The sequence below is a fragment of the Seriola dumerili genome, unplaced genomic scaffold (genome assembly GCF_002260705.1).
Source record: "Seriola dumerili isolate Sdu_G_001 unplaced genomic scaffold, Sdu_1.0 BDQW01000149.1, whole genome shotgun sequence".
NCBI classification, from domain to species: Eukaryota; Metazoa; Chordata; class Actinopteri; order Carangiformes; family Carangidae; genus Seriola; species Seriola dumerili.
In genome coordinates, this window is record NW_019174404.1 from 3,852,873 (window position 1) to 3,879,915 (window position 27,043).

Here is a 27,043-nt window from a genome sequence, read left to right on the forward strand (position 1 = left end):
GTCCAACAACCGTGTCTATTATCCGCACAGAATCACTTATAGGGAAGATGCCATACTTAAAGATTTAGTTCACGGTGTCACCACAGGTTGCTGGGCCTTTATTGATTTGTTATTAACAATGTAGGACTCAGGAGAGAGCAAAGGAGGACATCGAGGAATGTCTCCTCTCACAGGAAAAAAGACAGTGGACACAACATTCATGACTATGTTTTGGACCAGAGCTGGACGATACGGTATTACGATCATTTCAGAATAAATACAATCTCTCAAATTACCAACCAAGTGTAGTACTAAACACAGTTGCACATTTTTCAATGTATTAACTGTATGAATCCCATAGTTAAACTTAATAGTTACAGCAATCGATGAATGAGTGAGTCCACAGTCTAGTCCAGAAGACCAGGATCCTAAACTGGTCCCATATCAAAGGTGAACTGGGTCATCAAAGTAAATATCCTGCTCTGATGTATAACACAATATCCTGTATGTCAACAGAGAGCCTTAAGATTTCAGTCCTGGTTGATATGGCAACACCCCTGATTTATCTTTATCAAACAAATAAATAAATGTGAAAATTAATTGTGATGTTGACTTTTTTTACATAGTTACCTTGATAAATGATGTTAAACTACTCAAACTCTACATACTGCATCATGTTTTAAAGGTATAATCCTTAAAATTGACATTTATTTGGAAATGTCAAGAATTGGATCGACCACTAGGGGCAGCAAACTCAACTTGAATAACTACTCTGCCCACAACATGATCAGATTTAGATTGGTCTGTGGGGCTGCAGTTCGTCAGCATTTTACTGAATCAAAATCCAGCGTCAAATCCAAATATCTTAATTAATCTGAATCCATTCGAATCACCTGTTGAATCTCATTAAGTTTAGCTTTGATTTTTCTTTGCAACTGACGAAAGTTATAAAAAAGATTCAGTTTAAATCTCTGATCCGCTGCTGTTGGGCAGGAAGCCAGAAGTTTTTAGTGGCGGCTACTGAATCAATCAGCATTAATGTTAATGAGGTGAGACTAAGATAAGTATTAACAACCTGCAGCCCCAAACTGAAAATCATCTGAGCAGCAGAAAGCATGAAATGTTGATTATTGATCGATATCGAACGTTCAGACACACTGAAATAACAACTGGCTGAGTTTTCACAAACTAATTGATCCAAATAATGGAGCTCCTGATTCAGAACTATCAGGGTTTATGAGCTCAAAATATCAATTTGATGCTTAGAAAGTTGAACTGGGAGAATCTCACGTTTAATGTGCTGTGATCCGCTGATTTCATCTCTAATGTCATTATCAATAGCTTTACTGCCAGCACGCTCACTGTTGTTAAGCAGTTGTCAATGGTAACACAGTTATCATGCTGAACACCTTTGGGTTGAAACCTTTGTGTAATAAATAACAGTGTTTTGCATCAGTAAGTAGCATGGCGCATTTCTTCTCTTCTCTAAAGAGGTTCATATATCCTCTGTGTGGGACAGTTTCCTGCTGGTCTGTGTCTGGATGTCCTGAGTGCTGTGCACTAACACTGCAGGACCGACCGTGGATACAATGGATTCAGACTGACAGTTAGTCTCATTACTAAGCAGGAGAGAACGACAGGGATCCCGCCGCCTGTGCCCGACTTTTCCTCTGCTCCCACTGAGTTGAGGCAGGACGGCAGGTAGCTCATCCACAAAGTGAATCAGCCGCTGCTGACAACATCTGCCTCAAGACCGAGACGAGTCTTTTAATATTCGTCCGAGGATCTGCTCTGTCTGTCCTCATTAGCTCGGTTTTTGGGGCATCTCGTATGAAACCTTCCAGAGGATCCGTCTGTATATGTCAGGAGGCTTGTGATCAAACACATGGCGACATTAAAGCGTAGCACATGTGCACACTAGAAGTGGGAAAAATCCCTTAAATCACATGTGTATTCCTCAAATTACTCACTTCTACAACTGTTTTCTGCTTTCATGTGGAGCTCAAATGGAAACTTTCAGGGTCATCTGAGTTAAAATCTCCTCCTGCTGCCTCTGATTTATCTCTCCTCGCGTGGCAAGAGGGCAAATGACTAATTTTCTGCTGCAATCTGCGACTTGTTTTCTGCGCACCCACACATCGTCTTGTACTTAAGCTTCCATTTGGTTAATCACCTTTAATTGCCACTAAACAGAGTGAGGTGACAGAGCGTGACCAGGATTGGATTTGGGGTCCGGCGCGACCTCTTGTGACATCCGTAAAGAGCCGAGGACCACTGGCTGTGCAGAGCTTTAACACTCTGACGACGCCACTTTACTCTTTCTAATGTGATTTACTGAGATTAACGCAGACGTCCTGTCAACACATAAAACCCTCCGACACAAATCTGAAGAGTCGGACGAGAGCCGGACGAGTCGCTCTGTGTAGCTCTTAAAATTTCTGCTCGTCTGTTGTAACTGAAATTGACTTTGGAGATGTGAAATTGATCACCATCGTGGTTTGGACACAGTCACGCAATCCAAAATGGGGGAGGAGGGGGTAGAGATAAAACGCGGCGCTTTGCCTGTTGAGACCAGCAGACGAGTCAAGGGAGGAGATGTGTGAGCAAATGGCAGATAAGGAGCATGAATAGCAGGAGTAATGATTTGAAGCTGCATTCAGACACACACGTACTGTAGAGGAAGGAGGGGAAGGCTGAAAGGCATCTGGGATGGATTCCTTGTGGGGTCCAGTATCTTAGAGACCTCTGCTGCTCTGCACAACATCAAGAGGGCTTTGGTTGCCATGGCGGCAGGTGATTCAACTCTTTCTCCATGAAAAGAGAAATGTTGCACAAAGATAGAGAGAGCACAGTTTGTCCCTGTGTACCGAGACGATGACGATGACGATGCTACAGATTAAAAAGCCTTGGAGAAAATCCCACATGGAGAACAGTCGAGATCTTATTAAGTGATAGAAGCATAGAGGAGCGTGCTGCCAAATATTCGGCTCTGAAATGTAAATGCAGGTGTGGGTTTAAGGTGCGGCACTAAAAAGTTCAAATGGAGTACTTCCTGCATCAACGTTAGACAGCCATGCTTAAAAAATGCAGCAGCCCAGTCACAAAAGCTCAAACTCAAACTACCAACAGCTTTGATCAGTTTGCATATAAAGGGAGAAGCAGGATGTTTGTGTGTGTGTTTATGTGCATTTGTGCATTTTGTTGTGGTTGTATGTGTATTTGTAAAAGAGCATTAATACAGTGTGTATTGGAATCCGGGATGTTTTTTCCAAAGCCAAACTTTAAAGCAGCACTATCCATTATATTTATACTGGATGAAGTTTATACTGGAGTTATCATCTGCAGTTCCCCTAAACTCAGCGTCACAGTTTAGCATATTTCAGATCCAACGTTTTGGTTTTATGGCCCAGAACTTCACTATTGTGATTCACACCCACTCCTCCCAACACCCAGCAGTGGCAGGTTGTTGTTTTCAGCCAAAAGAAAAAATCCACCTCCCCAGCACCAAACAACAAACAAAGGTAGCGACTATCTGGTGAACACAGTGAAACATTTAGGAGCTAAACAGACAGATATATTTTCTCAGGAGTCGGGGGAAACCAAAGCAGAACTAAAAGGAATGTGAGTATTAGCCTTACATTTGTCTGGTGGCCAGAAACACAACCCTAAGTGAATGCTAATGCTGTCTTCATGTCTGCTGGATATGTAAGGAGGCAACTGTTTGCTAATATGTTAGTCATAACATCTTAATAAGGTGATGATATATCTGTATTGTGCTTTCATCTTGTTGCTCTGCTCCCAAGTGGCTAAAACAAGTCAGTTCGTGCTGCTTTAAAGATGCACAGGCCAAGAAAAATACACACATTTGACAGTGTGCATTGTGTGGCTACGCACTGCATGCACAATGTATCTATAAAGAACTGGTAAACATGAAAAATAAACTACATAATATGCAATATACTTCATTTTGACTCAATTATGTAAAACCCAAGTTTATTTGAAAATGTCAGGATTATTGTGTGAAATCTATTTTCAGCTACTGTATCGTGAAGGTTCTTGAAAACATGAAAGTACGCCAGCATGTATTACCCGTAGCACGTCTTCTGACCACTTAAAAGAAGTCAATCGACAGAAAATTGGGCAAACATTTGCTGTTCAGGAAAATTGGAGGAGTGACCAATCAGATTTCAGGGGAAGTCAGTGCCACCACTTTGACTACGTCCTTGAGTTCCTTCACAAAATTCATTAAGCACCAGTACAATTGATTTATGAGTATATCTGCAGGATATGGAGCACAGTCTCATTTTCCCTGATGAACCATATGAGGAAAACCCTGAAGCTTCAAAAGATACCCATCCTCAAAAGATGCCAGCTCCGAGCTCCGAGCCATCTGTCACAGCTCTGTAGGCAGCAGCTTCAGATGACAGGTCAGAAATAAGCAGGTGCCCTGATGGAAGCCAAAAACAGGGCGACGGGCTGGGTGTTGGCACCAATATCCCTGGTACCATTGATTGGTTTCTAAAAATACTCCTAGCTTCTTCTTTTTTTTCATTTCAGATCCAAGAACGAAGAAGCAGAAAAGGTCAGCAACTTTTCAAGTGATGGCAATTTGATGTGAGTGAAATGCTCAAACCCCCCTCTGATTTTTCCATCAGTTTTACAATTGCCCCATACATCTGAGGTGACACACTATCACACCATCATCTAGGAGAGATGATTGGACTGGAGGTCTGTTAAATGGCTGTTTTGGAGACACATAGGACCAGCTCTGGTGATGAGGGCAGATTATCTAAACCTGAAGGGAGGCAGCTGGACAAATTCTCAATGCATTTTTTTGGACATCATCACTACACATCCCACTCCAGGTGTGTGTGTGTGGGTGTGTGAGTGAGTATTGGAGAGCATCTATAATTAGCTCCACATCCTCCCTCTTCACTGGAAGCTGGAGTGTGGAGGTTGAGGGCTGCTGGTGCGGAGGCAGAGATATGAACTCAGCTCTGCCTGCTGAGGCCCGTGCCTCCCTGCCCACAACAATTCGGCTTCCAAAATAGCATCTCAGTCCACACTAACAGGCCTGCAACTGCCGGTTCTTATTAAAGCATAGCTCCAGTATTAGCGTGTCTAATGATCTGTGAAGCACCTGTGAGCTGTTAAAGCACAGAAGGGAGTGGAACATTTTTGGAGTGGAAGGAGTTCTCTGTTTGGGAGCTCAGGAGACAAATGGTCAAGAGCTGAAATCATGCCAGAATCTCTGTGCAACTTCAGTTTATCATTTAAAAGGAGAAAAGCAGATGTGACAGAAGCGGTTTCCTGTTGATAAAAAGAGGCCTGCTGTCCACTCGTGAACAGAATTACAAACACAGCACTGCGCACTGAAGACAGCGGAGTTCCCAGTTTGGAGACGTGCACATTTCTCCTCCTGACTGAAATGTGAGCTGGAGGTGTGTCAGGGAAGAAAATCCACCGAGTTACTATAATGTGCATTATAAGGCATTAATCTGAATCCAGTGTGACGGAATCAACTCTCCTGCAGCGCTGTGTGTGTCTGCTGAATACTAAGCGGAGCTGACAAGATAGCGAACATTATTTTCAAGGCGTACTTGTTGCTCAGCTCAGAGGATGATGAATCACTGTGAACTGATTCATCATCATCGTCGCTGCGAAGGCTACACACACACACACACACACAACACACACGCACACGCACAAATATACACAGACTCACGAACAACAACTGGTAAACAACAAACAAAGGTTTTGCAGCTTAATTTACTCACGTACCTTGTGCAGTTTCCACATTGCGCCCAAAGCTTTGACTTCATGTGTGCCGTGTTTTCCTTCCTCCAAGCACTGATAACATACAGGCATCTTACACTGTACACAGTACATGCTTAGATTCTCCAGTTCGTGCTCTGTGCAAGTGGAGATTTTGCGGGGACTCGCCCGGCGACTTATCCGCCCCTGCGCCGGAGGCACCAGGCGATGCTTGGCGAGGGGTCCGCGGGGAGGATGGCACCGTAGGCGGCACGGGTCGCAGTAGAAGACGTCGCACTGCTCGCACATGACGGTGGCCTCCTTCGGACTCTTCTCGCAGAGCTGGCACTTGAGAGCGGCCGCTTTGCTCTGCTGGTACCTGTCCACAACCCCTTCCAGCACCCGGTTCTTGGGGAATCCGCGGAGACCCCGGTCGTCCAGGATGAGACTGCGGTGACACTGCGGGCAAGTGATGCAGGAGTTGCGGGGGATCGGGGGTAAAGAGCCGGGCTGCGCTAGCAGGTGCTGTTGCGGAGGAGGCTGGGGGACAGTCGGGGGGAAAACCCGCACCCCGTTAGGTGACTTTTGGCAAGGGGTGGTCGGAGCACTGACGAAACCCCCATATGAACCATATCCACTGTCCGCCTCACTGTACAGACTCATTTTATCCAGATCCAGGTAATCATAATCTGAGACGCCGGATCCGGAGGCTCGGCTGCTCTGTGGAGACTCAGCATCGGGGGTCTGCACAAGAATATTCCGAGCACAAGCCAAGCAAATGTTGTGGGAGCACGGCAGTATGATGGGCTCCCGGAAAAAAGAGCCGCAAACAGGGCATTTTAACTCTTCCTCCATTTCATCCATGGCTGCAGCTGTGGGGGGAGAGATTCCTCTGTGGCCTGAAAGGCAAAGACAAACAGGAGAAGTTACAGCAGCAGAGCCTCGGCTGATCAAGTCTGCTGCTCTGCTTGTGCGTAAACGGGGCTCCAGTCGCGTCCAACTCACTGCGATCACTGCAAAAGCAACCTTGACCAGAGGAAAGGCATCAGCACCGAGGAGGCAGACTAACCGATACGACACACTCCTCACCAATAAGCAAACAGCATCAGCTCAGACCGGTTACCATTGGATAACCAGTGGATTCCAAACAACCATTGGACGACTCATCTGTCAGTGCGGAGAGGGTCCGTTAATGAGCTTTGAAACAACAGACACTTGTGACTGTGAGCATTATTGAACATGTAAAACCAGCCTGGTTGTTTAGGGGATTATAAGGAAACAATGACAGACTAATGAATATAATGTGATCCTGCAAGACATGATAGATCATCTGCAAATTATTTCTCTATACGAACACAAGACTATTATAGGCTTTTATATTATAGGCTATTGTTTAAGAAGAGGCTCTCTTTAGCCTATTTGTGTAGTGGTGGAATAATAAGCTATACCAAAATAATCATACTGAGTTACAAGTATAAGTGTAAAAGTGCTAAACTATTATAAATGTACCAAAATTGAAATTACTCATGATTTCAGAATGCTACATTATTATATATATATATCATATTATTGTATCATTATTACTGATGCATTTAGGTGTATGCAACATGTTACTGTTGGATCATTTCTAAAAAGCTTTATAAACTGCTGGGTTGTTTGACTTATAGAAATACAATATATTTTAAAAGATCATCACATATTTTTTTTTATGGAAAATCCTTATTGGCAAAGTGACTTGTATCACCACAGGGCTGCAACTAATGATCATTTCTTATTAGCATTTTTACTGTATTGATTAATCAATTGACAGTTTTGTCTATAAAATGTCAAAAAATAATGAAAAATGCCTATTGCAGTGTTAAAGCCCTGGGTGGCATCTTCATACTGCTTTGCCAACCGTCCAAAAATCAAAAGATATTTAATTTATAAAAATATAAAATAACAAAGATTAACAAAACATACTTGACCTGAAACCAAAGAATATGTTGCGTTTTTGCTCAATAAATTACCAAAATGATTAACTGTTTTTCTCTTTGATTACTGATTAACGTTATTAATTTTCTGTCAACAGAAATGATCAACTGTCTAATCATTTCCGCATTATACAACTGTCGAACACATAAAGTGGAGTAAAACTAGACTACTAAACTAGAATTATAAAGTAGCATAAAGAGGAAAGACTGACGGGGCCAGGAAAGACTGTCTTAGTTTATTTAAACTAGGATCTGCATATAAAACCTCATACAGCTCTGCATTGCTGCTGCACAGTAGAAACTGGCAGGATTTGGGTTGTTTGTTATTTGAAAAGCTTCTCCTCTCAGCTGCTGTGGGGAGCAAAGATCACTCCTGGAGGAGATTGAAAACATGGAAACTGACACCTTGTGAGATAAGATAAAGCAGCAACTCTCCACTGCACTGAAAAGAGGGTTTTTTTTTTGTTTTTGTTTGGTATCCAGAGCCTCTCCATTTCTATGGCCAAATACCTCAGTCATCTCCGATACATCCATGGCAACATGAGCTCCCAGATTAAGTCTTCAGTGGGGCTGTTGAGAGGGAAATTAAATGAAATAATCCCATTTAACGGGAATGCTCCCTTTCTCAGATCCACAGAGGGCAACGTGAGGCCACTCAGTGTGATTACATTTGCATATTTTCTAAAGCTGTTTAAGAATGGGAAGAACATTAATATGGACGTCTAAAGATAATCAGTCTGGCATTCAGTAATGTGTCCTGGCAGCTGACAAAACATATTAAAGTGGAAATATGAATAAAGTTGGTTCACAGCAAATGCTAAAGAAGATAATGAAAAGATAATTTGTTTTTATAGTTGGCACAGAGCCAAATAACTCTAGATATCACTAAAACGATCCTCATGTAAACATAGGTCTTCCATTGTCAATCCATAATATAAGTATAGAAGAAATGGCAGGTTTATTCCCTGAATTAAACCACACCAATTAATACCACATTGATTCCAATCAAATGTTTGTAACAAGCCCATCAGCTATTTTTGGATCACGCGTCCTTGCTGACGCTTCCACCATGATGACATTTGTTCTCCATGTAATCTCCTCAGTGTGGGGCCTCAGTGCATCTTCCTGTTTGCTGCGTTTGAGAAGAGAAGTGGCCAATCCTGCTGAATCTCCGTTTCATCTTTTCCCTTTTTTTGTTGCAGTGCCAGCTCTCTCCTGCTGCCAGGACAGACACACCAGGAAGCTCTGAGAGAAAATCTTCACAGATTTCTTTTCACTCTTCAGTGATCACATCCAGGAAGGCTCCTGAGACTGTGATGAAGCGCCTGTTTTTGCTGACCTCACGTGCAGTAACATCAGAGAAGAGTTACCGTGAGGACAAATGGAGTTTAACTGCTTTGTGACAATGTAACAGTATAAATTTACACAGAAGCCAAATAAAGGAAAAGTGACATCTTTCTGTACCGTTAGTAAGTGCATATCATGCTTTGTTGCTGCTATTACTAGACACAAGCTTTCCGTTCTCACACGGCTAATATACAGTTCACACTGATGGCCTGACAGATTTAACCAAGAAAGTCTTAGTTTTGAGAAATGGCTCCTTGATTACAGACAGAGGCAGACAAAAGCAGCGTTTTCATTTCTAGCCGGAAATCATCAGCTTTACTGGCTGAATTGCTGGCACTTTTATTAGCTGTAGCTAGCTCATTAAACAAACATTAGTTATAGTATCTGGCTTTTTTTATGTTTCCAGCTGACTTGTTTTAAATCTTAGCATCTCAGCATCCTCCCCAGTTGATAATTGAAACCAAGAAACATTGCAGCTAATTAACCCTAGTATTATGTGTATGATATTTAACTGCAGCTCCCTGTTTAGCTGCTTGGCTAACAGACAGAGGTCAGGTCTATTGTTCATTTTTCAACAGTATGTTTCAGTTTGAATGTTTCAAGAGAAAAGACTAAATGAAACTAAAAGGCTAATGTTAGAGCAGATAAAAAAAAAACATTGCTTAGTGCATTGCATTACACTTTTGCTCTTGTAGTTTTGTTGTGGAAAGGCTAAGAATAAGAAACAATGCTCCAAACTCTTTGAATGCAGAGTATCAGATTACTGCAAATTCATGCACAGCCCTTCAGTAGGAGGCATGCTGTGCATAGCGGGTTTTAGCTAACATTTCTGTTTGTCTACTCCATACCAGCAAACAAATCTGTTCCTGCCTTGAAATAAAACTGCCTCTCCTATTGGAAATGATCTTTCCCTGTATTGTATCCCATCTTACCATCACATTTCAACAGGAAATCACATGTAGGAAACAAAATTACTTCTTAAAAAAGCTACAATACATTTTAGTTTTAAATTTGCAGACATGTCTGCTCTTGAAAATCTCATTAATGCAAAAAAAGCCAAATTGCTACTAAAAGCAGTATTCAACTCACAGCTCAATCATCCTGCTTGGAGCTCATATAATTTATTGGAGTCTGCCCCTCCATCGATAAGGGATAAAGTCTCCTTTGTGTGTTGCACTGAGTCTATTAACTCTTCTTACCACAGACTCCCTCTGCAGCCTCAGAGGCATCAAGCCATCTGTGTAAAGAAGTACACAGGCTGCGGGAGCTTTACGTACACAGCTCAGGCTAGATAGGAATCTCTATGGGACACAGCCGTGATATTGTCAAGAATAGAATGAATAGAAGTGGATGGAGTTTTTTGTTACTGAGTTCTGGCTTAAGAAAAGGTTGTTTTTTGTTTTTTTTTACTCTTAAAAGAATGAAGTTGCTGTAATTTAGGAGAATGGAAGGTTATACTGGGTCCAAAATTACACAGCAAAACAAACTTACTCTCTCTTTGACGTTGCTTTTGTTTTGAGTTAAAGACAAAAACGCAAAACTGCCATTGTTTTATTCTAAGTATAGTAAATGAGAACTGTCAGCAGCATACTGGTAAGAATGGATGTTAGTTTGCAGGTTAAAAGATGTCTAAACATTTAGGTCAAAATTGGGCTAAATGTGAGTGAAAGTCTTTTAGATGTTACAAGTGGTGCTTCGATTGCATTTATATACATTTCCATGTGTAAAGAAAAGAGCTTTGGCCATTGTTGTCTTTATAATACAAGAGGTTATAATACGTCCTCTGTCTTCAAGGCAGACTGGAGGCTGCAGTAAGTCGCTCTTAGACAGTGACGAGATGGGCAGGGGCTAGCTGGTTAGCATGCTAACTTCTCACATGATAGAGACAAGAGTTAACATTGGTGTTGCTTTCCACAGCTGGAGACAGCTGCTGGTGAGTAAAGGAAAGAAGTGTGATGCTGAACTCACAACGTTTCTTCTACACAGGTAAGTAAACAACTGTTAATGCTAATGCTAGCTATGTAGCAAGAGCAAAACTTACAAATAGCTCCTTTAATTAATAAAAGTAGATATGTAATTGCAGTTCTGTGACAGGAGGTATAGGCCAGTGTCCTGCATGAAAGCTGGACTTGCCACACACGCATCCACCCCCCCAACCAACGCACCATTACTCACCACACCACTTACTGACTTGGCACTGAGCACTGGCATTAGATTTATTTGGTCACATGCAGAATCATCCAACAAGGAAATAATCTCTCCAGACACTGTGCTGATAGTTAATTTGCACTTGACAAAGTTCATTGCTTTACCTAACCTTCAGAAACTACTGAATCAAACTTATGAATGTGCTGCCTAAAGATCACTTGCACATTCACCTCCAGTAACCTTTTCTTATGCAACAGTTCTTACTTCATAACCATCTGCTATTATGGGTCTCTGTAGCAGAACGGGCACCTTAAGTGACAAAGGCCCAACGTCACTCTGCTGACTTCCTGACATCTCAGTGCAATTCAGTGCCCTCAACTACCTCAAATGAACTCATGTTTATGGATTCAGTACCATCTGTGCCCTTCACAGTGACCTGAAAAATGCATTTTCCTGCTGCAATATTTGCAAATTAAGCCTTCAGGGAGAAACTGGGGATGATGCCTTGTGTTTATGATCCTTATTTCTAAATCATTATGCTCCGGGATTAATGAAATGAAACGCATCGTTGAGATGTTTTTGGTTATTTGAGTGTAATTTTGGTCTCAAGATCAATATATCCTTAAGAAGAAGTGGGAAGGGAAGGAGAGTGAATACAGTTGTACAAACAAGGCCTGTAGGAAAAATGCACATGGGTGTCGTGCATTAGGCGACCTGTCTGACCTTAATGTAAAGAGAATATGGAAACATTTTGCAGCTGTGTTGGTTCAGAAAACTTGGCAAACATCAGCGAGCACAGTATAATTTAAATTTGTACATACAATTTTCCTTTCAGTGTATGGACAGGAGACCTTTTGATCTCTTCGATTCTCTGATGTAAATTGAACAAAAAATAAAAACCGGAGATCACAGAGTATCTATTTGTCTGTTCTTTTGAAAAATGCCCAAACAGCTTAAAAATGCTTACTGTGGAGACCTGCGGCATTACTGACGATCAGGCAATGACTGATCCTCTGAGTGTAAGAGTAAAAAGCATGCTGAGTTCAAATATTGCAGTTTCGTGCAGGGAATCAGCACAAGAGGAATCCCATAATGATGTGTTTCTTAGCCACTGATTTGAATTGGCGCTTTGCCTCTCGGTGCCATGCTGTCAGTGAAAATACAAAAGCCCAAAGCAGCTGAAAGTGCATCTGAAATACATTTAAGTGCTCCATTGTGTGCTGGATTGTTATTTCTCTCTGTCCGCTTGCTGCACGCAACTTTCGTGTGAGAGGGGTCAAGGTCACAGTTATTGTGAATTCCCACAAAGCAAGAAATCGACAACGCACTGCTGCATCACTAATGCAGAGCAACACCAGAGAAAGTGCAATCGTCATTTTACAGTATGCGTAGGTTGCCTGAAGAGACATGTGAGCAGGGAAAGGTCGGCACGTGCAGCAACACTTTCCATGTCTCCCGTGCAAACCGTCCAGGCTCTGCAGGGAATCTGTGCTGCAATTATAGCCTAATGATTTTTTTTTTTCAAAGTGTGTTGGGGATTTGCTACTAAACCCGGCTCTCCTGTTGCACAGGGACTCATACAATCTTCTCCAAAAACCACAGCAACCTGAGGAATCGAGCACACTACAGAAATTATTGATTCTGTTGAGCGTCTTTAAACATGCAATCACTCAATTCCAAGTGCTGCTGTGGGCTAAAGCATACAAATTATGTGACAAGTAGTTTTGAATTAGTTGAGCCACAAAGAAATCGATGTGTCTTCAGGGATCATTTATTTGAATAATACAGTTGTGTAGTTCAACAAGGCTCCATTGTTACGGTTGTTTTTATTGACCAGCTCCAATTTTCCTCTTCGCCCTCAAGGACTGACTCCCACTAAATACTCTCAATAACCCAGAAATGTCAAGAAAGTTAAGACTTATGGAGTTAGGAAATGTACAAATGGATTCCCACACGGCTAGCAAATTGTTTTCCCTCTTCTCTTCTCCTTTAATTTTGTCCAGCACCTTCTACGCCACAAATGCAATGTGCTTCAAAAAGCCTCAATCCATACTTTCAGTCCGTCTCCCAACCCCCACTCGGCATTCAGCAGGGACTCCCTGCTAATGGAATCAGCTCTTGTTACTGCCGGCTTTGTTACAAGCCTGAGGACTCCTTTGTTTACCTCCGATACAGTGAAAACAGAACAGGTACAGAAAAATGGAGCATGAGAATACAAATAAAAAACCAACAAAAAAACGTCTGTATGATGTTACAGCCAATGCCTGTGTTTATTATTCATCATGAGGAGAAAGATACCAGGTAACTAGAGGAGGTACTGCACGCTGCTCTTACAGGCCATGTTTAAAAAAAGATAAAGGAGAAAAAATAAATTCTGTTGCAATGAAACTTTGATGGTGATTTCCATCAGTGGACATAAAGCATGGGAACTCCATTGGGAGCTCTGAAAAATGGAGGAAATGTCCTCTTGGCACAGCCAGAGATTTCAACCATTAAACACCTTTATCAAATATGAAGAGCCCTTAACGGCAGTCAGAGAAATATAACTCCCCTCTGTCTCCACACTGTAAAACCTCAGGGACTATAATTCAGAAAACTTTTGATGCTATTTCAAATCTCAGAGTGATGGAGGAAGAAGTTTTACTGTTTGGGTAAAGTTATTGAACAGACTATATTGTGTTATATAAAGTCCAAACTGTGTCATGTTACCCACCATTGTTAAATAACTTTGCTTTTTACTCTGAAGTCTCCTAATGACACAATCCTTGTCCCAATTCAGCGTCCACATCTTTCAGGGGCTGTATTTGAGGACTGATTGCATCTCAGTAGTGCTACAGGCTGTCCCATTTTGAAGGCTCCTTTCAAATGCGTCCTTCTTTTCCAGGGCAACCAAGGCTCCAACGGGTGGATTCTTCATGGCCCAACCTATCCCAAGATTCATTGCGGACTGGACTGGTAGTGAAAATAATATAGCAACAACACCAACAGAGGGTTTCAGCTCAGTTGAAAAGCTAACAGTACAACTCAGAAAAAACAAGGTTGCTAGGGCAGCAGGAGTGGCGCTTTGTGACGACCGGCTCATTTTGGTTCAGCTTTTGCAGGGCTACGATGGCTACGAAGGCAATGCCTTTATTGACCGGGTCCACTGCAGGATGCAACCCCTGAACTGAGACACAGCTACAGTCTCAAAGCTGATTTAAGATATGTTGCAAAAATTACAAACTTTCATGTGCTCAAAATATTTCAATATTCCATATTCTATAGCTACGCTAGTGGCTCTGTGAGGCTATAGGCACAACAGTGCTCATGTTAACATGCTCACAGTGACACTAATGGCATGCTGATTCTTAATTTTTGCGATGTTTCAGTATTTTTTGTTCATACGCTGACAGCATTGTTTTTTGCAGCATACCTATTGCTTTGTAAATTTGTCAACTACAATTTTTGTCATATAAATTCAGTTTTGTTTCATGCAAAGTGCTCATGCTCAAAATATTTTAAAAAGTAATATTCTTGTGGTAGTGACAGCTAAATTAACACCAATGTGAGATTAAAGAAAGAGAGGGGGGAGCTGTCCAAAAACTGTCAGATGAAAACAAATTCAAAATTTACAAATACAAATTTGCTGCAATATTAGGCTTCTAGTATACTTTAGATTTATTTCTTTGGTCAGTCCATTCTCCCTTTTCTTTGTTCCCTTCTATCTCCTTTCCACCTTTGCTTAAATTTCTCTCATAGCCAGACACACTCAGGTCTCCCTGTAAATCTCTCCCCTCTGCCATTGATAGTTGACCTCCAACAGACATGGATGAGGACATAAAGGTTGGCTTGGTGACCATTGATCTACTGGTTTGCTCATGATGCCATCCCCCATCTCAGCAGCAGCAGCAGAAGCCCCCTGGGGAACAATAAGAGGCGCAGCAGTGAACACCACCTCCAACAGCAATAAAGGACATCAGAAAGCCAACAGCCAAGTGTGGGCTTTGGCCTTTCTGGATAAATGAGGAGGTAGAACCCCTGAGGAATTATGAAATAAATAATCAGATGCAGATTTAACCAGTTAGCTTCTGTTAGCTAAAGCAACAATGTCAAACCAAATCAACCAACCACAACTGCTCCTCCTGCAGTACACAGACACACATACTAACAAGTCTACTAAAAGCTAAAAAGTGGTATTATGAAATAAATACAATATTTTATTGCAAAAGATTCCATTCCAACTAACTTTTTAAACAAGACATGTAAGCCCCCCACTCACAGGGAAGACTCAAAGGCTAGAAGAAATAGAACAAGTGTGACTGGGGATATAGCTCAGGGAGTGTTCGTATCTTTAGGGTTGTGGGTTTGACTCTCAGTGCTTTCAATTTTGAAGTCAAAGGAAAGAGTCAAAGTCTCTAAGAAATACAGCTTTAAAGTATCTGTTCAAATATCTCAGGGAGTAAGGGGACTACTCTGGAGGTTAGAGGTCTTGGGTTCAAGCCTTAGGATCTGCAGTGAGCTTTGAAGTCCTATAGGACTTTGAGTATGCTCAAAGTAAACATTCAAAGGCTCTAAGAAATAAGGCTCCATTGTGTGACCAAATAGCTCATTGTTTTAGAGGACAGCTTGTAAGATTGGAGGCTGTGAGTTCAATCCTTATGATGCTCAATGAGTTTTAAAGTCCAAGACCCAAAGTGAAGACTGAAAAGCTCAGACTGAGATACAGTGGCCGACTTTACCTTTAAAAACAAGGTGATTTTCCTGGGCCTTTTTGTGAGGCATTGTGTCAAAAATAGCAGCTTTAAATGGGCCAAAGGCAGCTGAGTTTGTTGGGAGACCTCTCTGTTAATGCACTATACACTACAACACAGCGCATCAGAAAGATTTAAAATGTCATCGTACAGTAGGTGTCCACTGCACTAATATTAGAGAATATTAGAGTACTACAGAGAGACAATGAAAAGCAAGAAAGAACAACATGTTTATATAGAGTATACCTCTGATGCCCTTTTTTTTGTTAATGGAAGCAAACTCATTCATATTTCACTTGCTCAGCTGTTATTTGTGCCACATCACGTAAGTCAAGTAAGAACAGCTTGTTGTTTACATTCAGTACATCCAACATGTGTCTTGTCTTGTGTCTTGTTATAGCTGTTTATTTACTTTGCTTTAATTTCATTTCTATTAAATTCAATTTCTTGTCGTTATTGAGACAGAAACGTTAAGGAACCATCAATTTTTTTTAAAGTCCATGCCCACGGCTACACGCACACTCACTGAACACTTTATCAGGAACACCATACTGCATCAGGCCTCCCTTTGCTCTCAGCCTCAGTTCTTTGTTGCATGGACTCTGCAAGATGTTGATGAAACTTTCCTCTGAGATTCTGCTCCATGTTGACATGATTGCATCACATCACTTCTGCAGATTTGTCACCTGCACATTCATGCTGCCAATCTCCCGTTAGACCACATCCCAAAGGTGTTCTGTTTGTTCAGGAAATCAGTTCGTCATGACTTTCTCTTGTGACGTGGTGCATTGTCATGGCGGAAGTGGCCATTAGAAGATGGAAAAACTGTGGCCATAAGGGGATGCTCACATAAGGCTGTGGCATTCAAACTATGATTGGCTGTGGCACCAGTTTGATAGTACCTAGAGACAGTGAGAATCTGAGGAGATCAGAAGTGACAGAAATACTCAAACAGCCCAACCATCACGCCACACTCAAAGTCACTGAGATCACATTTTTTTTCCTCAGTCTGGTATTTGATGTGAACGTGAACTGAAGCTCCTGACCTGCATCTGCAGGACTGCCACATGATTGGCTGATAAGCAGGTGCACAGGTGACTGTATATAGACAGGTTTCCTTCTGTCATCTGTCTTTTGCTTCATACTGGAAAGGCTTTTCACAGCTTTCTTTACTGAGTTCAATAGAACTAAAGAAAGACAAACACGCACTCAACAACAAAAAGCAAAGTGAATGAGAAAAAGTTACTCTGACAACAGTCCATCATGGCTTTAAGATGTCATATAAAAATTTTACAGTTGGGTTTGTCTCTGTGATGAACTGGGATTGCAACACATTGCAGCAAAGAGGGAAAAAAAGAGAAAGTAAACCTGACGACAGACTCATGGCAGCCTCATGTTAGATTTGGCTCAACCAGTTGGGGCATTTTCTGATACTGGAGAAGGATTGAGGATTTTTCTCTGGTTAGTTGCATATAAATTCAGATTACAAGGTGAGGGTTAAGAATTTAGTTTGTACTCCTTTGCCAAAGTTTTATGATTACAGTAGAAAAAAAAAAAGACACAAAAACTGTATCATGATAAAATTAACAATAACAATTTTGTTTCATTTAATAATATTTTTAGATTATTGTAAGTTTTGGAAATGAGGAGAATGAGAACATTCTTTTAAAAGCCCAAAGTTCATATATCCATCAGTAAAAACCAACAAGGCCAATAATATCCATAAAACCAATAACCCACAGTTTTTACAGACAGCGTTGTCCTACTTCTCTGAGCTGGAAAACAATAAAGAAATGATGGATGGTGTTGCAACAACTCTGGAGACTGCACTTGATATCCATTCTGTTCCTGTGGTACACAATACAAAAGTACTTTAATTTCTTGCATGCTACAATGGACGTCATGGAATAGAGCATGGAGTTGGAAGGTCCTGGTAGTTTTGCCATTTTAGGTTTTCATGAAATATTTCTGAATCTTTTGATATGAGCTCATGATTCATTAGGAAGCTGGCTGTCTCATTTCAGAGCATTAAAGTCTTAATTTGGGGATTTTCTGGGAAGAGAAGCAAATGTGCAATTTTCTTCCCCAAAGCCATTGGCTGAAAGCGTGGGTGGACATGTTTCAGGCACAAGAAGAGGTCCAACCCTTCTGCTCCAGAAACACAGACTGTATCTTTGCTAGTTCAATGAGGCGCCTTCTTAAATCGACAAATTACTTGATGTGACTGCCAGCTCTATAGCGTGCAATGCGTTTGGCATCTTGACAGCAGTGTAACACTCAACATACAGAGAGGTATAATGTGACAAGAGAAATCTTTTACGTCACATCGGAAAGAGGTGTCTCTTTCAAAGGGACTATTTTTGTGAAAGGAGTAGGATTTACTCATGCACTTTGCTGAGGGCAGGAAGCTTGTTACGTAAATATATATTTTAAGGGTTTTGATGAGTGTGTGTCTGCGTGGGTGTCTGTCCATGAATGATATGCCATTGTATGCTTCCCACCTCTTGCTATTCAGACCGTTTCCTCACACTTGCCTGTCCTGTCCTCCCACTACTTCCGACCATCCTTCCTCCCGCTCAGACACCAGTAGAGGTTTGTGTGAGCATCATCTGTCACTGAGTCATGAACGATTGTACTTACATGGGCAATGGGCATTCTTAGAAACAAGGATATCCACCTTATATAAGAAGTCTCTTTCTGTTTATGGATGAATAAGAGCAGGATTGGTGGTATTTTAGCAACACAGGCCTGGAGGGAGTATGAGTAACGTAAGTTGTTGCGTCTGTGCTTGATGCAGATTGGGCCTTTTGCTTAATATGATGCACAGATGGGTGAGAAATTAAAGGAAAAACATTGACAGTAAGAGTCTCTCTTCCAGAAGATATTGCTCATTTGGTGTTTTTATCATGGTGATGGAGAGTGCTGTCTACTGGGTCAAACTGGGTTGAGAACCAGTTACTGTTGTGGGAGTGAAATCTTCACCTGATGAGTTTAGATCCTCCACCACACGATTTGTAGACTCAATTACAACACTAGCAGTCTTCTGAGTTCAATGCGATGAAGGCTTTATAGCAAATAAAATCAAAAACATAGCAACAAAACCTGATCTGGCACAGTTGTGCACTTATTTTTATAAAGTCTCTTACCCCTCCTGTTGTGGGCTTAGTTGTAGGGGCCCTCCTATCATTAGTGTGTTTCATACTCATTATACCATCCAGTGCCCTGTGGACAGGGGCATTGTCAGAAAGAGGAGGATCATCAGGATGGAAAAGCTTTATCACAGGATATGAGAGAGACAACAAGTGCAGCCAAACCATCCAGTTTTTACGCTCATTTGTTCTGTTTTTTAAATTTGTCACTCATGTAGGCTACATAACGTATTACTGGATCATTATTATTAATGGTGCTCTTTCTTGTAGTTACATGATAAGATCATCAGCTAAAACTGAAAGCAGAGAAAAACAGTATGGCTTTTACCAAAGTTAAAAAATATTCCTACCATGACCTCTAAAGCCTCAGGCAACCTTGGACCGAGCTATGCTAGCTGTTTCCCATTGCTTCCAGTCTTTAAGCTAAGCTAAGCTAAGCTAAGCTAGCAACTCCTGGCTCCAGCTCTACACAAGAGCTTCGCGTGTTGTCATCTAACTCCCTGAAAGAAAGCAAATAAATGGGTTTGCCAAAATGTTGAAGTATTCCTTTAACATATAAGCAGTGTTTTAATGTTGTAGCCGGTTGACTTGGGGGTAATTTTAAGTACTTCATATATATTTATATATAAAAGTATAAAGCTCAAAATATTAAAGAGAAAAAAGTTAAATACTGTGCTTATTTACCATACCTGAGTAAATGTATTGCTTGATTTTCGACCATCTATTCAAAGGACAGTGGATGAAAATTAACTGGCTGGCTCACACTAGCACAAATTAAGGTCCGTTGCCCTTATAAATAAAAGAAAATTAAATGGAAAATTTATTTCTAGCACTGATTACTCCTGCAACATGGACTTTGAAGTCGCAGTCACTGCAGGATCTGGGAGATATCATCCCCCAAATTCAATTTCAGATATAAATGTCTGGCCAATCAAATAACCTGGCCTGACAGACTGTAGGAGCAGCAGCGTACTCAGTCAATAGAGTAGTCAATAGACTGGAGGCTAGTCAAAAACATACACAGCAGCCCACTGGTGTGTGTACACACACACACACACACACACACACACACACACACACACACACACACACACACACACACACACACACACACACACACACACACACAGAAGAGCATAACACAAAACAGCACCTTTTTAAAATCTAATTTTGAAGGAGACTGAGTCGTCTCCATTATGCCTCAGTTTTTTGTGTGTTTCAGATTTCTCATCATTAAAATGCACCATTAGCGGTAAATGAGATACCAAAGGATGCCATTTGTTCCATTGTTTTTAATGTCACACGTGTTCAACACCTCGTCTTCACCTTCAGATCTGCACAGCAGAGTGTCAACGTTAATGTGAACGTGTGTGAACATTAATGGCCTCCTCTGAGCTCTTAGTGTTAATGCATTTGAACTGAAGTCAGTTCTTTAATACTTAGATGAGGGTGAATCATCCACAAATAAAACAAAACAAACAGAGAACAAATTAGCCGCTGAAATCATCCCTTCTTCTAAAATAGATTGGATGAATGTTCAGGTACACTGTGAGGAAAGATGAAGGCTGCTTGGTGTTCGGTCTCCTCAGAGGATTACAAAACATAATTTTACCACAATATTGCATTATGAAAGAGGGAACAAAGCAGCAATACAGCCACAAAATAAAACAAATTTCCTGCTTAGCTGTGGTCAAAAAGAGGCAGAACATATGTTTTTAAATGTTTTGATTATTTTTATCATTACAAGTGGGTGAGGGTGTCACCTTGGATGAACGGTGTTATCCAAAATAAGAGATGACTGATGATGATATGCTTGACAACATAGAGAAGCTTGCCAGTGCCAATGACCTGGGACTAAAAAGATCTCTGTAGATCCAGTTGTTGCAGACATGTTTCTTGTTTTATATAAGAATGTGTACATAATTAACACTACACACAGCTGATAATAATATCATTAGTTTTGCACATAATTATTTCTGAGATGAATTTCTGTTCCTAAAATCTCATGGCAATCCATCACATAGTTGTTGAGATATTTCATGGACCGACTCAGCAGCAATGCTGTCTGTAGAGCCACACTGCTAGTCAACAAGCCCTACAAATTAGTCCATGCCCTCTGGTACAGAAACGACATAAATGTTTTCTGATATGTATTGAAAATAAATCTATTTTATGATGTGACAACTCTCTGGCAACAGTTTGCTCAGATTTTTGGGAACAAAATGAGTTAAGGGAAAGATCATGGTTTGGGTAAATAACTACTTTGTTAAGGTTACCTTCATCACCAGGGTTACTATAATAATGGGGAAAGGTAAGGTATGGTAAGGTCGTGGTCATGGAAAAAAACATAAACCAACAAACAAAACAAATAATGTTGACTGTCAGTTTGAAACAGGACTCTAAAAGCAGTATCCAATGTTAAAGTCCGATGTTTCGTTGACCCATTCATCCATCCAGCACAACCTCATTACTGTGTGTACTCGCTCTACAATAACTATCACCTGGCTTCCTCCTTTGGTCTTGTCATAATGACAGCTAGAGGGCTGTCACTAGAATATAAAAATATGATGTTTTGCGGCACTTGCTGAAATAACTGATGCAGTTATTCTTCTTCGGGAGACAGTCTCCAGCTAGTATGGCTAACAAGAGCTGTATTTTCTCTACCACCACCCCCCACCCCCGCCATTTGATGTGGATGTAAACATCCTAAAATTAAAGCGAAAGTCTGCACTTGTTTAACGCTATAATTAATGTGCAGGAGTACAGAGTCAACAGAATGAAAAATGTGACAGTGCTGTCATAGATCGTCTGACAGGTTCTATGGCACAGTGAGGTTTTCTCTTCCTTTAGAATATAAACATATTGTGGGTGGTGAGCATCTGAACACTGATTCTCGAAAAATGTCAATGCCATCTTCTCTAATATTCAACTTGGCTGTTTAGATAGTAGAAGACTACATACAGTATGTGTTGTTTTTCCTTCATGCCACACTGTCCTATTTTTAACCTGTTTATGTTAACAAACGAGCTGATTCTTGGCTGCACTTTTGGTTTTGCTCCAGCATGGAAGTCAGGGAATTGAAAATGTCGAACAATAGGATGGACCATGTAGGATGAGTAGAATAAAGTCTTTTGTTCCAAATGAATCCAGACCTTCTTCCACACATGTAAATCCAATTACAGGGACCAGAGGAGCTGGCTTTCCCCTGATGCTGCCTGACACATTTACAGAACCTCATAAAGAGGCATCCCAGGCTGCACACTGCACGCCCCTGAACTAATCTACAGCATGCAAAAACTCCAGAGAATCTGCCCCTGCTGATTTGCAAAAACCAAACGGAATATGCAAACAAATGCACTTGTCTGTTTTGCACTAAGTGAGTGGACACCACTGCAGATTTTCTGTTTATGTAGCGCACTCGCTTCTTCTCTAAAGAGAAATAAAACAAACACAAGCAGAGCAGAAGAAGTCATTATCATTTGAAAATCACTGACCTCATTTCCTCCCCATTTCTGTAAAATGTTTTTCAACACTGCATGGGCTCTGCAGAGACACATCCAGGAGGATTTATTTTAAAAGTCTGAAAACCGGAAAGAACTGGGAAATGTTATCTAGTGTCAAAAAAACTGCATACAAAGCACAGGATCAAAAATGATTCAGGCTCTTTGATGGCCAGTCAAACAAAATGCAATAAAAGTTCATTCATTATGGAGAACCCTTGGCGACTTCATCTTGAGGCACGGACACATTCAATTACTTTTGAAGCGATAATTTATGCCCTTCACAGTCTTAGTGGAAGTCATAAAGTGCCAATAAAGATTAGGACTCTTAAATCTGAAAACTGCCGGCCCATGATGAGTCAGGCATCAGGATGTCAGCTGAGCTCTGCTGAGCTCAGCAGAATCATTTGTGCTCCACGGCCCAGTGACACACTGTCCAACTGACCCCATTTTAACCATACCTCCTCCTCTTAAGTCATTCAATGCATCGCCCCTCCCTTTCCTTTCCTTTCCTTTCCTTTCCTTTCCCTTGCACACCACCGTAGGACACAGCCACTTTGCACCCCATAAAACTCAGAGCAGTGCAGTGATAAGATGGGAGAATAACTCACTACAAAGCATCATTGGACTCAGACACACACATGCATTAACAAGACAAACAAAACCTTTCATTGATGTCTAATGACATGGATAATGTAGCAAAAAGCATACACATAGAAGCTTAAACAGACATGAAAACAGCCTAAAGGAGATTCGACGACAAGCAGGAAAATGCTTCATAAACCAACCATTGCATGTAACTTGGATTTTCCACCATGAGAGAGATGGATCTAATGCTACTAAGGAGGTTCCCAGTCAGATTAAACTAAACCTATTAAAGAAATCAAATTTAGCACTGACCTATGCTCAGCTGTGGCACTGACCTGAAGGCATTCTCAGCTAATCTCGCTGCAGCCACAATTATGTTAGTGTTGGTAAAATACTATTTTCTCCCTGTAGGTGATGGATTTCTCCATCCCTGCCTCTTCTTGGGTGGCTGACAGCGTACCATAAATTCATTCCACAAGATATCACACACCGCACTGAAGCATTCACCATTTTTTATGGTTCTTTAGCTCTTGGATTTATGGTCATACATCACATTTAGAGACTGTTTCTTACTGTCCACATGCATTTACTGGAGAAAAATGGATAGCAATACGTCACTGTACATATTTCAGGACAGCAATTCCCATTCAGGGGAATTTGTGCCGCAGGGGATAATGGATAAAAAGTATTGGATAAACAGTTGAAAAAGTTAGTTTCTACAGTTGCCAGGGGGTAGTCATAAATGACTGAAATAGTTAGCTATTAAAAATAATAGCTAAACAGTTGAAACAGTTAGCTAACAGTAATGTAGGCCTATATATCGAAACAGATTAGTTTCATAGTTTAGTTACCTAGAAGTGATGGACAAACAGTTGAAATAGTTAGCTAACAGTCATACAACTGAACCAGTTAGCTAACATGTCTATAACAGTTAGCTAACAGTTAGCTAACATGTCTATAACAGTTAGCTAACAGCCATGTACAAGTGAAATAATTAGCTAACATGTACAGTTGAAATTGTTACCTTACAGTAATGTATAATTGAACCAGTTAGCTAACAGTATTTGTATAATTCTCATTGGTCGTGAGTCACGGCCAATAAATTTGATATTTTTGCTATTTTGCAAAAGTATAATTAATTCAGATTTAAACCAGCAAGACAGCGAAATGGTGACGAATCCCTACCTTTTAAATGGTTGGGATTGTCTGTCTGTTCCTTCATTATTTATATTCCTTCAGTCTGTAATGGTCCACCGATTAAAAGCTTCAAGTTTTATCACAGAAGTATAACTCTCATGTGAAGTTCATCCAGATCATCCGGCAACTTCTTCTTCACTGGATTTTTTTTTTTCCGATTTCCGGTTGGGGGGCTTTGGGTGTGTTTGTTTCAATTACTTTACTGCCCGGTTATAATCTCCTAACCAATGAGTGAGCCAGCTAACCCTTTCAACAAAATTAAAAGAAAAGAAATTTTGATTGGATAACTAAATAACCCTTTCATTTCTGAAGCAAATCTGATAGAAAATTAGGCTAAAATTATGTATATATATATATATATATAAAAATATATAATCGAGAAATGTGTGCACTTCCTGTATTTTAAAGCAATTTTAAATTAGTAACCAGTTAAGCTGCCATTGATGAATTTAGCATTTTGCTGCATTTGAGCAAAGATTGTTTTTCACAGAAGTGTTTGGTAATTAGTAGCACCTACCTGCTATCTGAGAAGCTTAATTACAGCATACCATCAGAAGACAAACCATTTATCATCCAGTGTGCAACACATCCACAATGTGGCACATGGGTTGAATTCAACATTGTCCCTGCAGGTGACACAGACGTGAAAACAAATGAGAGCTCAGTGGCACCTCTAAGAGGGCTGCAGGCTGTGGGAGGAGAGAGACTCATTAATCAGTGGCCAGAGGGTTCAGGAGTTTGATACTTTGACACTTCTGCAGGCGGCTGAGCTGAAGACCACAGATACTGTTTGTACTGTGACTTCACAAATGAGAAAAGGCATTATGATGTAGAATCTGTAATGTGGTTTGGGGTTGCAGAGTGATTTATAGTTTTCATGAGAGAGGCAGGAGGTGTTGTTTCTGTTACAAAGGCAATTACTGCAGTTTTAAATTTATGCTGAAGAGAAAAACTCATAATACTGTGATGTTAAAAGAGGGGAATTTGATAGTAAGCAATATACACACACAACAGAACCAACATGTATGAATAAAAAGAACTTGTAATCAATTAATCAACACGTGGTCGATCTTACAAGACATATAGCCAGCTAATTGATATCAAATTTAGTTATCCACAGTGAAAAGAAAGGTGTTGTTGTGATGTTGTGTGTTACGGCAACAGCTGGAGCGTAACCACGCTGCCTGAAGCTTGAAATCTGTGAGCAGTTGGCAGTGAATCCCTCTTGAGAGTCTGATCCACAGGAAGTCCTCATTGTGAGAATAAGTAAGATGTATGAAAGGACACAAGGCAAAATATGAAATCTCACAGGTAATTAGGGCTGCTTCAGTGGCTCCAGATGTTGATGGGGTTTCCTGGAGCAGCTGGTATTTAGCTGTAATTGCCACGCTAAGCTTCCCATCTCTCAGGTATGTCTGGTCTTCCTCGTAGGGTCCACTGGGAAAAATGACTGTCCGTCACTCGGCTTGTCCCCCTTGATTTTTCTGACACGTCATTTTAAAGAGGGAACGACAACAAACACACTTCTGTGTTTGTGTTTGTTTGAATCTGTTTAATAAAACATCTGCACAGTTAATACAATTTAAAAAAACATTCTGTCTTTATACTGTGCTCAAATCAGTCAATCACAGTGTGTAAAGTGACTACTGATAATAAAATGAATGCACATGAAACATTTCTGCTGGTAGCAACATGTTTTTTCAATTTATCCATTATTTGCATCAAAATGTGTTGATTAGAAATCTGCCGGTTTCTAATAAAGGGAGTCTGTTTGCTACAAGACTTCTGCGAAGGGTGGTCCTGTGTATCCCATGAGTTAACAATCCTAACTGTACAACCATTATGAATACTGTCTTAACTAATAAGAAGTACAGCCAGTACTATATGTTGCCTGTTTTGATTGAAGTCACCACATCTGGGAGGCGGTTGAAGAGGCAACTGCTGATGGACAAGTTGTGGACAGTGCAGGGCTGCAGAATGGCTCTGCTGAAAAATCATGTCACTGATATATCTTATCACTTGGGAAAAGATGGTGAGATATAAAGAGATGGACAAGGATTTTCCTGAGGTTTTGGATTGCAATGCATCACCGTTGAATTTAGGTGAAAAGGCAGAAAACTGAGAGTGAGTGAGATTTTTTTGGGGACAGAAAGAAGTGGAATACCCAGAGAAACTGATTGTAAAGTGTTGTGTAGTGCGGCCTCAGTGTGAGAGGCTTAGCTGTGATTGGAGTACATGCTCCACCTCCTCACTCCCACGCTGTGCCACTTCTCACTCATCACTCTCGAAACCTTGAAATTACTGGAATCCATCACGGCTCACGTGGATCCTAACAGTCTCTGAGAGCTGCATGACAATACAGTTGCACGAAAAATAAAGGAACGCTGCCCACTGATGACCTTCACATCCATGCAGCGCTACAGTTGCACAGGCCCACTGCAAGTGTGACAGCTGTGGTCTCCGAGTTGTGGTAATGATCATGCAACCTTGAAAATAATGAAAGAAAGAAAATATTTGAGGATGAAAGAAATTGTGACTGTCAGAAGAAAAAAGCATCTACACCTGCTGGTACTGCAGGGAAAGTGTTGCAGTCGTACCTTTATGGGCCAGACAATACTCAAGTTATTGGGTTTTACAATTAACATTTCACATTCAGATTGCATGTGGATGTGGACCCA

The 27,043-nt window shown here is 40.9% G+C and overlaps 1 protein-coding gene across 2 annotated transcripts in view; it reads right to left on the bottom strand.

The window, feature by feature from the left end:
- The window catches only part of trim9 (tripartite motif containing 9), a 36,056-nt gene extending 29,373 nt beyond the window's left edge, over positions 1–6,683 (bottom strand). For both annotated transcript variants that reach the window (XM_022751275.1, XM_022751274.1), the window contains exon 1: positions 5,761–6,683. In XM_022751275.1, the coding sequence (XP_022606996.1) occupies positions 5,761–6,597 (837 nt within the window). In that variant the 5' untranslated portion in view covers positions 6,598–6,683. The remainder of the gene's footprint in view (positions 1–5,760) is intronic.
- Between the last annotated feature and the right edge of the window lie 20,360 nt (positions 6,684–27,043).